At 38.8% G+C, this 16778-nt stretch overlaps 1 protein-coding gene across 4 annotated transcripts in view; it reads right to left on the minus strand.

Moving 5' to 3' along the window:
* CLCN5 (chloride voltage-gated channel 5) overlaps positions 1-16778 on the minus strand; it is a 175016-nt gene that overhangs the window by 39699 nt on the left and 118539 nt on the right. For all 4 annotated transcript variants that reach the window (XM_019417496.2, XM_019417497.2, XM_019417501.2 and 1 more), the window contains one exon: positions 6039-6185. In XM_019417496.2, the coding sequence (XP_019273041.1) occupies positions 6039-6185 (147 nt within the window). The remainder of the gene's footprint in view (positions 1-6038; positions 6186-16778) is intronic.

Below are 16778 nucleotides of genomic sequence, written 5' to 3' on the forward strand. Positions count from 1 at the left end.
TGGAGATTCTTCTGAGGGGAATTCTTCCGTTTGGTCATTTTGGATAGTCCCTGGAGTGGTGAGGACCTGCAGGGCACTTCCCCTGTGCTGTGGTGTATAACTGGAGTTGGTGGACGGGGCCGCAGTCCGCCCTGATGTCTGCCCCCAGCCCACCGCTGGGGCCACAGTCAGACTGGTGTGTCCCTTCTCTTCCCCTCTCCTAGGGGCGGGATTCACTGTGGGGTGGTGTGGCCCATCTGGGCTACTTGCACACTGCCAGGCTTGTGGTTCTGGGGATCTGGCGTATTAGCTGGGGTGGGTAGGCAAGGTGCACGGGAGCAGGAGGGGCAGGCTTAGCTCACTTCTCCTTAGGTGATCCACTTCAGGAGGCGCCCTGTGGCAGTGGGAGGGAGTCAGACCGCTGCCAGAGGGGTGGCTCCGCAGAAGCACAGCATTGGGTGTTTGCACAGAGCAAGCAAGTTCCCTGGCAGGAACTGGTTCCCTTTGGGATTTTGGCTGGGGGATGGGCGGGGGAGATGGCGCTGGCGAGCACCTTTGTTCCCCGCCAAACTGAGCTCTGTCGTCCAGGGGCTCAGCAGCTCTCCCTCCCTTTGTCCTCCAGCCTTCCTGCTTTCAGAGCAGAGCTGGTAACTTATGACCTCCCAGGTGTCAAGTCCTGCTTGCTGTCGGAACACACTCTGTCCGGCCCCTCCGCTTTTGCAAGCCAGACTCGGGGGCTCTGCTTGGCCGGCGGGCCGCCCCTCCGCCCCGGCTCCCTCCCGCCAGTCCGTGGAGCGCGCACCGCCTCTCCGCCCTTCCTACCCTCTTCCGTGGGCCTCTCGTCTTCGCTTGGCTCCGGAGAATCCGTTCTGCTAGTCTTCTGGTGGTTTTCTGGGTTATTTAGGCAGGTGTAGTTGGAATCTAAGTGATCGGCAGGACGCGCGGTGAGCCCAGCGTCCTCCTACGCTACCATATTACGCTGTCCCTCCCATTCCTGTTGTCTTAATACAGGCCTTTTGATCTCTTACATAGATTTTTTTTTTTAAATAACAGTGTAACTGGTCTTCCAGTCTCCAACCCACCCTCCCCTGAATCCATCCTCCACACAGCCATAAATTCCCTAAAGCACCACTCTGATCATATCATTCCTCTGCTTTTAAATTATTTGATGACTCCTTGGTTACAAGAAAAGGTCCAGAAGCACAGACAGTCTAGATCTCACCCAGATTTCTAACTAGATCTCCTGCCCTATCCCCTGCTATCCTCCCTCCTGCTCCAACTGTCAGTCATTCTGTCCTGGGAGCCTCAGAACTCAGATGCACAGACTCTGTTTCATGATTAGAAAAGGCTCTCTCATGCGTCTTTGCCTTTACCTGTGTCCTCACTCAGTCAGAGAGGAGTAGCCAGGCATGTGAGGTAGAAAGACAAGGGGGTGAGGGAAACAAGGGAACTGATAAGCTTTACTAAAACTGCACAGTGCTGCATTCCTATCTGGGTGTGCCATAAATACTAAATAACTGAATGGCTGAATGAATGAATTGCTGACCATAACGTCCAGGCTGCAGAGGCAGGCAAGTGAGAACAGATGGATTATGAGAACAGCTCTGGAGTTTTTCTTATTACTTAAACCCTTTTCCTCTTTTCCTCCCTCTCCCCTTCTTTGAGACCTCCATGTTTATGTTTCTTCTCATTTACAGACTGCTATAACACTACCTCAGATGCATTTAACCACGTCATGCATAATTTATTTACTCATTCCTCATAAATCAATCCCTCTAGCCATCTGGAAAACAAGAACCACTTCTACTGCCTTTCAAGCTCCTTTTAACTAATCTTTTTAGTACGTGCTATTGTGCCTGGTACAAAATGTTAGTATTTTATGCACAATCTCACCACTGACATCAAGGACTTTATGACCTCTTTTTCTGTTGTTGTTGTTGTGTATGTTAGGAAACCCCATGTGAAAACATTAAATAAAATAAGAACAATTAAAAAGCTAAGCAAGAAAATTATATCACTACAGAGGACAGTAAATGGACTGATTTTTGTGTGTGGCTCATAGAAAACACCTTTGTCGCTTTATGGTCAGACCTTGTAAATCACAAGAAGTAATTCTCCTGTACAGGCAAATGAAAAGTGGTGAAAACACATTCTATAGTCACAATCAATGTCAAATTCTTGCCTGCCTCAGCTTTCATGTCTATTAAATAGGAATAATAGACACTCACTTGCCTCCATCATTTATTGAGAGCAATGTGAACACAAAAAGCACTTTGGTGATATGGATGCTATATGGTATTATTTTCAATCAGAAGAAATAATCTGGATTAGCCAGAAGGCTTATTAGAAGTGGCCAGCTTCCAATTTGACAATAAATTATATTAAAAAATAATAATAAAAAAATGAGAATTGAGAAAAATACTTATCTTCCCCCACTCCCCCCCAAAAAGAGGTGGCCAGCTTCAGTTTATGGACTGACCACTTCACTTGGGCTAGTAGTTGTCATAACTGACTCACAAGGGTTTTAACTACACATAAGTGGAAGTGATATACAAATACAAGTCCCTTTCACAGAAGTAGGCAAATATGAAAAACCATAAAATATCAAACCATGAGTACCTTTCTTTTATGAAATTAAAATTCAGGGCTGTCTATGGGGCGCCTGGGTCGCTCAGTCGGTTGAGTGACAGACTTCGGTTCAGGTCATGATCTCATGGTTTGTGAGTTCAAGCCCCACATGGGACTTAGTGCCTGGAGCCTGTTTCGGAATCTGTGACTTCCTCTCTCTCTAGCTCTCCCTCGCTCACACTCTGTCTCTCAAAAAATAAATGTTAAAAAAATTTTTTTAATAAAATAAAATAAATTCAGGGGCTCTCTTCTACTGTTACTGTCTTGAGGCACCTTTACTAGACAATTTCTTACTGGTATGTTCTTACCAAATTGGTCACCTCCTTGGAAAGGCCTTCCCTGACCTTTCTAACTTCTTAACCTTTCTAAAGTAGTATTCCTCAGTTACCATCTATTGTCCTTCACTTTCTTTCCATCCTCATACTAATTATAATGGATACTTAACTAAGTAGTCTATTCCCTTACTCATTTACCTGACTAGGTCTAAATTTCAGATCAATGTGGATCTTATCTATGTTAATCCCACCACTGTATCTCCACTGCCTATAAAAGTGCCTGCTTCATAGCAGGTATTCAAAAAGTATTTGTTGAATGAATGGGTGGAGGAGTTTGTCCTCACAGTGACAATAAGGTTAATTCAAACTTCCTAGCATGACATTCAAGGCCCCACTTTATTTATTTGGGCTTATATTTTGCTTATTTATACCTCTATATCATGTGCCTGCTGATATCTCTATAAAAGCTTGCTTCCTGTCTGGAATGCTCTTCTTCCTACCAAATAACTTATATTTCACGGCCCTTCTCAAACACACCTTTTCTGTGAAAACTTTTCCAATCCTAGACACACACAAACATACAGGATGCTTCTGCTAAGTTCTTATAAGAGTTATAACACTTACAATATAGGCTTATAACAGAAATAAAATAACAATAATAATAATGACAGCTAACATTTTATTGAGCATTAGCTCCATGCCAGGTACTATTATAAGCACTTTATGTTACTATTTCATTTAATCCTGAAAAGAACTCTAAGAGGTAGGTATTATCATAAGTACTTAATGTTTGCTTAGTCAGCTAGAATCAACTTTATGAAGGCAGGGATGGTGCCTTAAATCTTTGCTAATTCCCAGAACCTAGCAAAGTTTCTGTAATGTCATATGCCTCTTATACAAATTTGCTAAATAATAAATTCTGACAGTAGTTTCTTGTCCTCTGACTTTACGCTGAGAATGGCAATCCCAATCAGTTAAAGAATAAGACAGTAGTTTTAAGGAATTATAGAGATTTATTATATTATATTTATTAATTAAAGTCCTCTCTAAATACAACAAGAAACTCAGAAGTCACAAAAGAAAAGGGTGATATATCTGGCTATGTAAAAATTTTAATATTTGTAGATTTAAAAAAAAATTTAAACAAAACCAGAAATGAAAAAAGATACACTCAACCTACATTAGATGAAACATAATAATAATATATGAAGGGCTCCTAGAAAAACTTAAGAAAAGATAATCAGCCTATCAGAAAAATAGGAACATCATATAAACAGGAAACTTCCAGAAAAAGAAATTTAAGGGGTTAGTAAACATATGAAAATATGTTCAACTTCACTAATTTAAAAAAGTAAAAATTAAAACAATAATGAATATTTCTTTCTTTATTTATTTTGCCTATCCTATTGTAAAGGTGAAAAAAGAATTTGACTATTCAGCACCAGCAAGGCTGTGGTCAAATAGCACTCACACACTCATGCTACAGAAATGCTCTAATATACTTAAAGAATAAACACACACACACTGCAGTATTGTTTGTAATAGCAAAAGATTGAAAACAACTGAAATGTGCATCAATAGAAACTTGGTTAAGTAAACTCTGGCAGCTATATCATGAAATTATATGCAGTTATCAAAAAGAATGATGGTACTGGCTACCCAAATAACAGATGAAGGGAATTATTATTATATGAATGCATGCCCGATAATAAAAACCCAATTATGAAAGAGAGAACAGATTTTTTAAAAAAAATTTTTTAATGTTTATTTATTTTTGGGACAAAGAGAGAGCAGACTGCAAGCAGGGGGAGGGGCAGAGAGAGAGGAAGACACAAGATCGGAAGCACGCTCCAGGCTCTGAGCTGCCAGCACAGAACCCAACGTGGGGCTCGAACGTATGAACTGTGAGATCATGACCTGAGCTGAAGTCGGTGGGTCATTCAACTGAGCCACCCAGGTGTCCCAAAGAGGGAACAGATTTGAACAGACACTTCATCAAACAGGATATGAGGTTAGCAAATAAGCGCATGAACGGATGTTCCATATCAGAAGTCATTAGGGAAATTAAAACCATGATGGGATGACACCTATTAGAATGGCTAAAATAAAAATTACTGGAAATACCAAGAGCTGTTGAAGATGGGGAACAAGTGGAACTCTCATTACATAGCTAGTTCAGATATAAAATGGTTACAGCTACTCTGGAAAATGGTTTGGCAGTTTCTTATAAAGTTCAACATACATTTACCACATAACCCAGTGATCCCACTTCAGGCTACACTACTGAGCAAGAAAAAAAGGAATGAACAACTTGAATTAATCTCCAAGGCCTTAAGCTGAGTAGCGAAGTCAGTCTCAAAGGTGACATACTATGTGACTCCATGCATGACATTCTAGAAAAGAAAAAAAAAATACAGGCACAGAGAAAGATCAGTGGTTACCAGGGGTTGGGGGTAGAAGAAATCTGGCTGCAAAGGGGCAGGAGGGAATTCTTTGAGGGTGCTGAACTGTTCTGTATCCTGTCAGTGGTAGTGGTTACAAAAATCTATGCATGTGTTAAAACTCTTTTTTTTTTATCTGAAATTGTATTTATTTGCTTCATTCTTAAAGAATATTATCAATATTTTCTAGAATCACTTTTATTATTTTCTTTCTCTCATTCATTTATTTTTTTTTTATTTTCTGAAGTTTTTATTTTTTTTTCAATATATGAAATTTATTGTCAAATTGGTTTCCATACAACACCCAGTGCTCATCCCAAAAGGTGCCCTCCTCAATACCCATCACCCACCCTCCCCTCCCTCCCACCCCCCCATCAACCCTCAGTTTGTTCTCAGTTTTTAAGAGTCTCTTATGCTTTGGCTCTCTCCCACTCTAACCTCTTTTTTTTTTTTTTCTTCCCCTCCTCCATGGGTTTCTGTTAAGTTTCTCATGGCAATGAGAAAGAACGAAATATGGCCCTTTGTAGCAACATGGATGGAACAGGAGAGTGTGATGCTAAGTGAAATAAGCCATACAGAGAAAGACAGATACCATATGTTTTCACTCTTATGTGGATCCTGAAAACTCTTAAGATTGTACCAGAAAATAAATTTTACTGTATGTACATTAAAAATAATTTTTAAAAAGAAAAACTGTCATCAACAGTAATGATACCTTCTATTTCCCCATCTAAGGGAGGAACATCATCTCTCATGGAAAAATCCATAGCTGTCCCTGGTATGTCCATCAAGTCTTCATCACTGGAGCTGCTCCGGAAGCTATTGAAACTCCCCTGCTGAAAGCCTCTGTTATCCATGGCCCCTGTGCAGAAAGAAAAACAAGAGGCTCATTACAATGACCTTCAAGCCCCTTACCGCTTATCTTTTTTTTTCATTGTGGCAACTACACATAAAATTTATCATTTCAACCATTCGAAACTAGACAATTCAGTAGCATTAAGTTCATTTACAATGTTTTGCAATTATCACTCTATTTCCAGAAATTTTTCATCATCACAAACAGAAACTCTGTACCCAGTAAACATAACTCCCTCCTAACCCCCAACCCCTTACAATTGCCTCTTTCTGTCTCAATGATCTGCCAATTCCAGGTATTTCATATAATCATATATAAATTGTGGCTTTTTGTGTCTGGCTTCTTTCACTTATAATGTTTTGAAGGCTCATCCATGTTCTGGCATGTATCAGTACTTTACTTCATTTTCAGACTGAATAATACCATCATATGGATACACCATTTTTGTTTATCCATTATTCAGTTGATGGACATTTAGTTAGTTTCCACCTTTTGTGTTACTTCTTTTTATTTCTTTTAATTTTTTTAAAAAAATTTACATCCAAATTAGTTAGCATATAGTGCAACAATGATTTCAGGAGTAGATTCCTTAGTGCCCCTTACCCATTTAGCCCATCCCTCAACCCCTCCAGTAACCCTGTTTGTTCTCCATATTTACGAGTATCTTATGTTTTGTCCCCCTCCCTGTTTTTATATTGTTTCCGTTCCCTTACGTTCATCTGTTTTGTCTCTTAAAGTCCTCATATGAGTGAAGTCTTATATTTGTCTTTCTCTGATGGACTAATTTCGCTTAGCGTAATACCCTCCAGTTCCATCCAAGTAATTGCAAATGGCAAGATTTCATTCTTTTTGATTGCCAAGTAATACTCCATTGTATATATATACCACATCTTCTTTATCCGTTCATCCATCAATGGACATTTGGGCTCTTTCCATACTTTGGCTATTGTTGATAGTGCTATTAACATGGGGGAGCATGTGTCCCTTCGAAACAGCACCCCTGTATCCCATGGATAATTGCCTAGTAGTGAAATTGCTGGGTCGTAGGGTAGTTCTATTTTTAGTTTTTTGAGGAGCCTCCATACTGTTTTCCAGAGTGGCTGCACCAGCTTGCATTCCCATTGAGTTACTTCTTATTCTATTTTTTTTTATTGTTGAATATAGTTGACATACAATGTTATATTAGTTTCAGGTGTACAACACAGTGATTCAACAATTCTATACATCACTCAGTGCTCACCAAATGAGTGTAGTCACTATCACCATACAACATTATTACAATATTATTGACGCTATTACCTATGCCGTACTTTCTATCTCTGTGACTTATTTACTGTATAACTGGAAGTTTGTACCTCCTAATCCCCTTCACCTATCTTGCCCAACCCTTGTCCCCTCTGGTAACCATCTGTTTTTTGGATTTGAGTCTGTTTTTGTTTTTTAGATTCCACACATAAGACAAATAATATGGTATTTGTCTTTCTCTGTCTTATTTCACTTAGCAGAATATCCTCTAGGTCCATCCATGTTGTTGAAATGGCAAGAGCTCATTATTTGTTATAGCTGAATAATATTCCATTATGTATATATACATCTTCTTTATCCATTCATCTGTCAATGGACACTTGGGTTGCTTCCATATCTTAGCTATTGTAAAAAAATACTGCAATAAACATAGGGGTACATATATCTTTTTCTTTTTCTTTTTTTTTTTTTTTTTTAAATTTTTTTTTTTCAACGTTTTTTTATTTATTTTTGGGACAGAGAGAGACATAGCATGAACGGGGGAGGGGCAGAGAGAGAGGGAGACACAGAATCGGAAACAGGCTCCAGGCTCCGAGCCATCAGCCCAGAGCCTGACGCGGGGCTCGAACTCACGGACCGCGAGATCGTGACCTGGCTGAAGTCGGACGCTTAACCGACTGCGCCACCCAGGCGCCCCACATATATCTTTTTCAAATTAGTGTTTTCATTTTCCTTAAGTAAATACCCAATAGTGGAATTACTGGATTATATGTTATTCCTATTTTTAATTAAGGAACCCCCATACCGTTTTCCACAGTGACTGCACCAATTTACATTCCCACCAACAGTGCACTAGAGTTCCCTTTTCTCCACATCCTCTCCACACTTATTATTTCTTGTCTTTTTGATACTAGACATTCTGAGTGATGTGATGTAATATCTCATTGTGGTTTTGATTTGCATTTCCCTGATGATCAGTGATGTTGGGCATCTTTTCATATGTCTGTTGGCCATCTGTAGGTCTTTGGAAAAATGTCTAATCAGGGTTACCACTTATTCTTATGTTTTCTTTCATGTTCTTACTTGGGCAATATAGACATGCAAACCACTTAGTGTATTCAATTACCCTTCAGATGTAATGTTCCTCTACCCTTACCATGTAGTTGATAGCAGTTTTTTGAGAACCATGCAAAAGAGCAAACCAAATGAGGATAGGTGTACAAAACTCATGGGAGTTCACAAGTAATCAATGGAAATAAAAACTAGACATCACCACTGAGAAATGTTCTGTCCATTTAGTAGAGAAACATTATCTTATGGCTCTGATTCTCCCAGAGCTCATAACACAATGCAGATGCTCAGAAATGAAGAGGCATGTTATGCCATTTAATGTTGTTCTCTGCTGAAGAATTTAATATTAAAGATTAAACATTTCCTACACCCCAAATGTGAATCTTCAGATTATAAATTTTACTCAAAAAATTTTAGTATGTTGATTTTAAAAAACATTAGAGTCAACTTTACTTCACCTAGCCCTGCCCCCTCCTCCCATTTTTTTGATGAGATCTTGATCCAAAATCATAGTCAGCATAGTTCTTTTGGATTTGGCAAACAATATTCCTTTTGAGGTATTCCAATTCTCTTAAGAAACTTCTTACTTTAGGTTATCTGAATTATGTGTAATGAATGTGTTAAAATCAGATAGGATAAATTAAGCAATAGGGCTGGAAAATTGGAACAGATAAATTAAATATTTTAAACATTGAGCGAAAAGGATAAAGAACCAACATTTACCAGGTACTTATCAATTTTTAGGCACTGGGCTATGTGCTTAAACTGAATTCTTTCACTTAACTTTTCCAATGTTCCTATGCTGTGGCATTATCACTCCTAGTGCACCCGAGGAAACAAACTCAGAGAGGCTATTTTCCCAGTTAATATTTTTTAAAAAGTTAAGCTCTAAATCATGTGTTCAACTTCCTAATACCTCATGTGTAATAGAGACCAGCTTGACTGAAGTGTGAGTGACATTTATGAACCACCTATTGTGTACAAATCATCATGGGACAGACACAAATATGATGCGAGATGGGTCAGATGAGATGAAGATTGAGAGACAAAGATTTGAGAGTTATCAACATCAAGGTGTTGGTTGAAACCAAGAGAACAGATATCCCAAGGGAAACTTTCCATCATTTATGGATAAGGACAAATATAAAGAAAACAAATGCATTCCCAGTCTCCTCCCTTAATATGCACAAACAGCTTGAAGTCTGTACATACAGGAACAGTAAGTTCCCCAGAAACATTACCATGCTTGTGTGGTGACAAATGGTCAAGTAGAGAAGATAGGGTCACTTATGCAAAGGTACTAATAATGTAAAAATGACTGATCATGAAACCATTTCCTTAGCTACACAAATTCTAACTTTGTTATGTGGATCAAATAGGTACTAGGGTACTAAGAATCCATGTTCTATGGCCTTAGCTGAGCTCCTTCACTGCTGCTCGCCAATCCTTCATCCTCACTGGACTCTTTCCCCTTCCCCTGCTCTACCTGTTTCCTTCATTCCCCTTCTTTGAGCATTCCCACAACATGCTTACACAGAATGCCTTGTCTCAGTTTCTGCTTCTAGGGAAACTGACCCACCACAGGATCCTTAGCAGTTTTTTTCCTACTACTGACAACACAGAGGAAATCCTGAACTTCGGTCTTCCCTCGTGTCATCCAGGAATAAGTGTTTTACTTTTTATTTAAGAAGAAAAAGAGCCCTTCTACTTTTCTCTGTATCTGGCTGAGATCACAGATCCTTCTCCACCTTAATCTGATTTATTTTATTTGATTCTTTAAAAAAGCCTACTATCTCTAGCTCTTATCTCTACCTCAAGCTCTGGTCCTGAATTCCCAAGAACTCTACCCTGACACTTCTGTTGCTACTTCAAACTCAACAGGATGAAAATTAAAAATACAGCCGAAACAACATCAACTTAAATGCAAATCACAAAATCCACACAAGACATGTTCCCTGCCCTCACCCTTCACCTCAACTTTCCTTCTTAAATGCAGGTTGGCATCAGAGTCCATATTTGTAGTTAATATTTGTCTAGCTCTGGATTTACTACATTCAACAAACCCACCAAAAGCACTTTATCTCAAGAGTAGGTATTCCAATTTCTAGAAATCTTAGCTAAAAACAAGCATCATTTTAGCTTATGAGAAGAACTCAGGCCAATATGGTAACACAACTCAAGAGGTTTTCTTTCTGTTTAAATTTATTAAATTCCCATGAAGTCCGTACAGTGACTAGCACTGAAAAAAATCAAAAAAAGTTACAAAATGATGCAGAATCCTTTCCCTCTCTCTCCACTGCTTACATGTTTCAATCAGGAAATGAGGTAAAATACATAGTGCCAGCAACTCTACATTAGCCACAAAAATCATAGGAAGAAAAAGTATAGGGAGTCCAAAAATAATTTATGTCTGGATTTGGAATATGTCCTGTAGTCATATTTTCAGATGGGTGTACCTATTGTTCTGGGAATTCATTAAAACAAAATGATGACACTACAGGATGAAGACTCACAAAGGAGAAGCTGGAAAACTTTTCAGTTTCCCCATAGGGACCTTACAAACTCCTTCCTGTAACCCACTGACACAGAAGAATCCAGCTAAATTGAGCTGCCTCATTCTAAACATTTCCTGGAGCAGCTATCTGCTTCACTGTTTGGGTTATAAAGTGCTTCCTTAATAAGTACATAGGAATAAAGGGTCAACAAAAGAAAATTAGAAGTAGCAAGTAAGTCAAGCAAAACAGATGCTAAAAATAGGAGTTCAACAAAGGAAATAAGCACAGTTACTAAAACTCAAAAGTTATACTTGCCTATGGATAATCCATTCTGGTAGAGCCATTGGTTTAATTTTGCAGATATAAAAAACTTCAAGGGGCGCCTGGGTGGCTCATTTGGTCAAGTGTCCAACTTCAGCTCAGGTCATGATCTCACAGTTCGTGGGTTCCAACCCCGCGTCTGGCTCTGTGCTGACAGTTCAGAGCCTGGAGCCTGCTTCCAATTCTGTGTCTCTCCCTTTCTCTCTGCCTCTCCCCCACTCACACTCTTTCTATCTCAAAAAATGAGTAAGCATTAAAAAAAAAAACTTCAAGAGAGGGGCGCCTAGGTGGCTCACTTGTTTAAGCATCCAACTCTTGATTTCAGCTCAGGTCATGATCTCATGGTTTGTGGGTTCAAGCCCCCTGTTGGGCTCTGGGCTGACAGTGTGGAGCCTGCTTGGGATTCTCTCTTGCTCTCTCTCTCTCTCGCTCTCTCTCCCTTCCTCTCTCCCTCTCTCAAATAAAATAGACTTTAAAAAAAGTTCAAGAGAAAAAAAGTTAAAGCAGCAGAATAATGAGGAAATAAATTCCTTACAGTTGAGATTCAAACCCACATGCAGTTAAACTCCAAGCCCAGTGGTCTTTCCACAAGTTTGTGACTTCACTATGACATGTCAGTCCAGAAAATGGCACGTCTGGAATAAATCAAACCTCCAGATGGCCACAAACCTGAGATCAGCCAGAATTTAGGGTAGGGCAGGAACAAAGTAAGGGGATTTTATATATTATCCCAACTAGTAGATTGCATATAGGGCTTGTCATATAATGGAGGGTTGGGGAGGAGGGCAATTAAGGAGAAATGTTTGGTTGATATTTGTGTTAAACAGCTTCACACTTTCAGCTTAAAGGCACTTTTAGTGCCTTCTGCCACTTTCTTGCTTAAAATCATAAAGCTGGTTCCCCAATGCCTATAGAGTCAAGTTTATTTTTTAATATAATTTATTGTCAAATTGGTTTACATAAGAGTCTCTTATGCTTTGGCTCTCTCCCACTCTAACCCCCTTTTCTTTTTCTTTTTTTCCTTTTTTTTCCTTCCCCTCCCCCATGGGTTTCTGTTAAGTTGCCAAGGCATAAGAGACTCTTAAAAACTGAGAACAAACTGAGGGTTGGATGGGGGGTGGGAAGGAGGGGAGGGTGGCTGATGGGTATTGAGGAGGGCACCTTTTGGGATGAGCACTGGGTGTTGTATGGAAACCAATTTGACAATAAATTTCATATATTGAAAAAAATATATATACCTAACTAGGTATGACTAAATATAAAAAAAAAAAATTGGTTTCCATACAACACCCAGTGCTCATCCCAACAAGTGCCCTCCTCAATGCCCATTACCCATTTTCCCTCTCCCCCACCCCCCACCCACCCTCAGTTTGTTATCTGTATTTAAGAGTCTTGTGGTTTGCCTCCCTCCCTCTCTGTAACTATTTTTTCCCCTTCCCTTTCCCCATGGTCTTTGGTTAAGTTTCTCAAGATCCACATGAGTGAAAACATATGGTATCTGCCCTTCTCTGACTGACTTATTTCACTCAGCATAATACCTTCTAGTTCCATCCACGTTGCTGCAAATAGCAGGATTTCATTCTTTCTCATTGCCAAGTGGTATTCCATTGTGTATATAAACACGTCCATTGTGTTTATCCATTCATCAGTTGATGGGCATTTAGGCTCTTTCCATAATTTGGCTATTGTTGAAAGCGCTGCTATAAACATTGGGGTACATGTGCCTATAGGGTCAAGTTTAAATTTCTCTGCAAGGCATTCTGAGCCCTATCAAATTTAGATCCCATCTACCCAGATAGATGTATCCTCTGCCACAAATTTATTATACTCCATATAAGCCATGTACTTTTACACCCCCATGCCTTTGCTTAAGCCAGGTACTCTATCTGGAATCCCATCCAGTCCCGCATGTCTTTTCAGCCTGATTAAATCCCATTCAATCCATCTAGGACCAGCTCAAATAGGCTTTTCCCTCAACACCTCCTTTGTTGAGGTATCTATGTTAATTACATAATCTCTACCACTTAAGTCTTGTGACTACACCAAGCCCTTCTCATTTCTGTTGTCCCAGCAACTCTAGTGTTGTTCCAGAGTAGGTGTTCGATAAATCCTTACTAAGGAGGATTCCAGTTAGGGAGGAAGAGTTAATGGCCAACCAACATATTTATATGGCTGGCCCTCAATAAATCTATGCCTTGCACTGTGATGGTAGGGAACTGGGGATACAAAAAAAAAACATTAGTTACCTTTTCAATACTCTCAAGGAATTTATGATATAGCTGGGGAGAAAACTTTCACATAATGCAATTTGCACCATAGCTAAGTGCTAAACTGCTAGAATGAAAGTACAATTGGCATTCAGAAAAGGGAGAGGAGACTGTAAGCCAGAGAAGGCTTCATGGAGGAGAGAGGGTATTCCAGGCCCAGGGAAAAAAAAATGATCAAAGGCCTGAGATGAGAATGAGGCTGGCATTTGTGCTTGCCTAGAAGACAGGGTAGCTGTTTGTGAGCAAATGGATGGAGATACATCATGAAGGACCTGGTAAGCCAATGGGGTCACTATCGTTTTTGAGGAGCAACATGATAAAAACATGATTTTAAGAGGTACATACAGCAGCAGTGGGCTGGAAGACAGAGGGGTAAAGGGCTAGGAAGGTAGTTCGCTACTTCCTGTTTAAATGTAGGTGATTTGGGAAGGAGGAGGGGTACATATTTCTGAAGGCTGTACTGAAAGAGCCAGGTGTGTGTGGCAGGGGATGGTACTAGTTTACGGTATACCATACTGACATCTTGTTTTACTAGTGACAGTGACATATGTTGGTTTATATAAATTAATATTTCCATCTCAACTAGCCCACTTGGAAAAAACAAATGTGTAAACCAATGGGTGGGCTGATACATATGGCCCTTCAATGAATATATAAAAGTATATCACACATTCCAAAGCTAACAAGCACAAAGAAGCAATAAACTTTCTTATTTCTTATTTTTACTCCACAAAAATATCTGTTGACCTGCACATGGCATGTTGTGTAATATATGCCAGATGCTGCCAAAGTGGAAAAGAAAAAATGCAAGAGGAAGAAAAACTTAAGAGAGGCATTATAGAATCTACCAAGCTACAAGTATTATCATGTTATTAAAAATAAAACATTAACACAATCCTAGGGGCACCTGGGTGGCTCAGTCAGTTAAGCATCTGACTTCGGCTCAGGTCATGATGTCACGGTTCTTGAGTTGGAGCCTCGCATTGGGCTCTGTGCTGACAGCTCAGAGCCTGGAGCCTGCTTCAGATTCTGTCTCTCTGTCTCTGTTTCTGTCTCTGTCTCTCTCTTTCTCTCTCTATCTCAGAAATAAATGTTAAAAATTTTTTAAAAATATTAAGACAATCCTAAGTATAACACTAAAGGTGATAAGAACTGGCACACATATAAAATCAGCTTTTGGCTACCCATTATACTTTGAACTACCTGAGGACAGGGTAACTTAAATCTTTGCTCCCAAGTGCCTGACACAAAGAGAGAACTCAGTAAATAATCTAGTTTATAGTCCAATTCCAGTTTTAGTTACTTTATTTTAAGAAGCAGAAGTGATTTGCAAACCTCGAAGATGCTAGCAGGTGCATTTCAGAGGATTGGGCCAATCCTTAAGTCAAGGCACCTTGTCTGTCAAAATTGTGGGGAAAAAAAAAATCCCAGGAGGAAATAATAGTGCTGCGTCTCACAACATAGTCTTCATCTGGGAGTCCTCCTCGCAGATAAGTACGGGTTATGAGAAAAGACAGGATACAAAGCAGGCAGTACCACAGCACCAGTTCTCAAACATTTTGGTCTCAGGATCCCTTTAGTCCTCAGAATTATTGAGGAGCTTAAAGAGCTTTTATTTATATGGGTTCTATCCATAGGTATTGCCTGTATTAAAAATTAAAACCCAGGAATGTTAAAAAAAATAAATACTTTTTAATGCATTTAAATACAATCCTAAAATCATTATATATTAACATTTTTTGGAAAGAATAACTTGTACATTTTCCAAAATAAAATTAATGAGAGACATTTTGAAAATCTTTTAATGTCTGTCTTAATGGAAGACAGCTGGATCCTGGTTCACATCTTCCATTAGCAACAGGAGCGATGACATCACCTGTCACACAGCTTCTAAAAAACTCCACTGTTTATTCATGAATAAATGAAAGTGAAAAAGACAAAACATATCTTCATACGAAAATAATTTTTGACCTTTCAGACCCCTCAAAAGTCCCAGGCCACTCTTTGAGAACTGTTGAACCAGAGAAAGAACACAGAATGGAGAAACCATATTTGGGTGAGACTGGTCAGACAGAGGAAAAGGACAAGCCAGTCAGAAGAGACCATGTGGGCTGCTGTGACAGTAAAGCAAGTGACAAACCAATATTTTCTATATGTTTTTTCCCAAAGGAGTAATAGCCTTGATAAAGAGATATTTCAAACCATTAAAACTGGATCCAAACAGATGAACAGAAAAAAGACATTAGTAGATAATTAAAGAAAAGAAACAAGGGGGCTTTAAAAATTCAGAGAAACTAAAATTAAAATAATGTGGTATCTTCTTTTAGTAGATCAGCTTTTCTTTGGTTTTATCTCAGAGATTCTTCAAATGTGAGAACATTTTGTTATAAAAAAGATTTCAAGAGAGAAATTAATGAGATGCTTAGAGAAGTGCCATGCGGTTCAAGGACAAGGATCTGTCACACCTGACAAAGACAATGCTCAAAATTCATAGATCACTTTCACTTTGGAATAAACGAGTAAAATTCCTAAATAAACGTTAACCAACTGAATATAGCATCACATTGAAAGACCTGTCTGCTATAAATGAGTTTTTTTCTGAGACTGCAAGACTGGTATCATGAGGGAAACTATGAAAATACTTTATCAAATCAACAGATAAAACTTTAAAAACCATAATTATTTTAACAGATGTCAAGAATGGATTTCTTAAATTGACAATTATTCTGGATTAAAAATTTTTTAACATTCCAAGTAGAGGATTTCTTTCTTGACATGATATAGAATATCTAAATTAAAACCAAGCTGCAAAATAGCATTCTCTTTAATACAGGAAAGCAACGATGCCTCCTGCTGCCAATTATATTTAATACAGTACAAGAAATACTTTAAGATGAAAAAAAGTGAAGAATATATACAGGCAAGGAAGAAAGACAAAATTCTGATGTTTGGACTGCATAAAATAGCTATACAACACTAAGAATATTAATTAAAATAACTAAAGATAATGCATGAATTCAGAAATCATAAGGTCAATACACAAGAAACAACTACTTTGCTAGGTACTACTATAGAAGTAGAAAATACAATTATTTATGATAGAGACATGAACTCAAAATAAAATATTACTTCAAAATTTATAAGGGCACCTGGGTGGCTCAGTCATTTAAATGTTGAACTTTGGTTCAGATCATGATCTC

This window comes from Panthera pardus, unplaced genomic scaffold, assembly GCF_024362965.1.
Source record: "Panthera pardus isolate Hobbes unplaced genomic scaffold, ASM2436296v1 HiC_scaffold_27, whole genome shotgun sequence".
NCBI classification, from domain to species: Eukaryota; Metazoa; Chordata; class Mammalia; order Carnivora; family Felidae; genus Panthera; species Panthera pardus.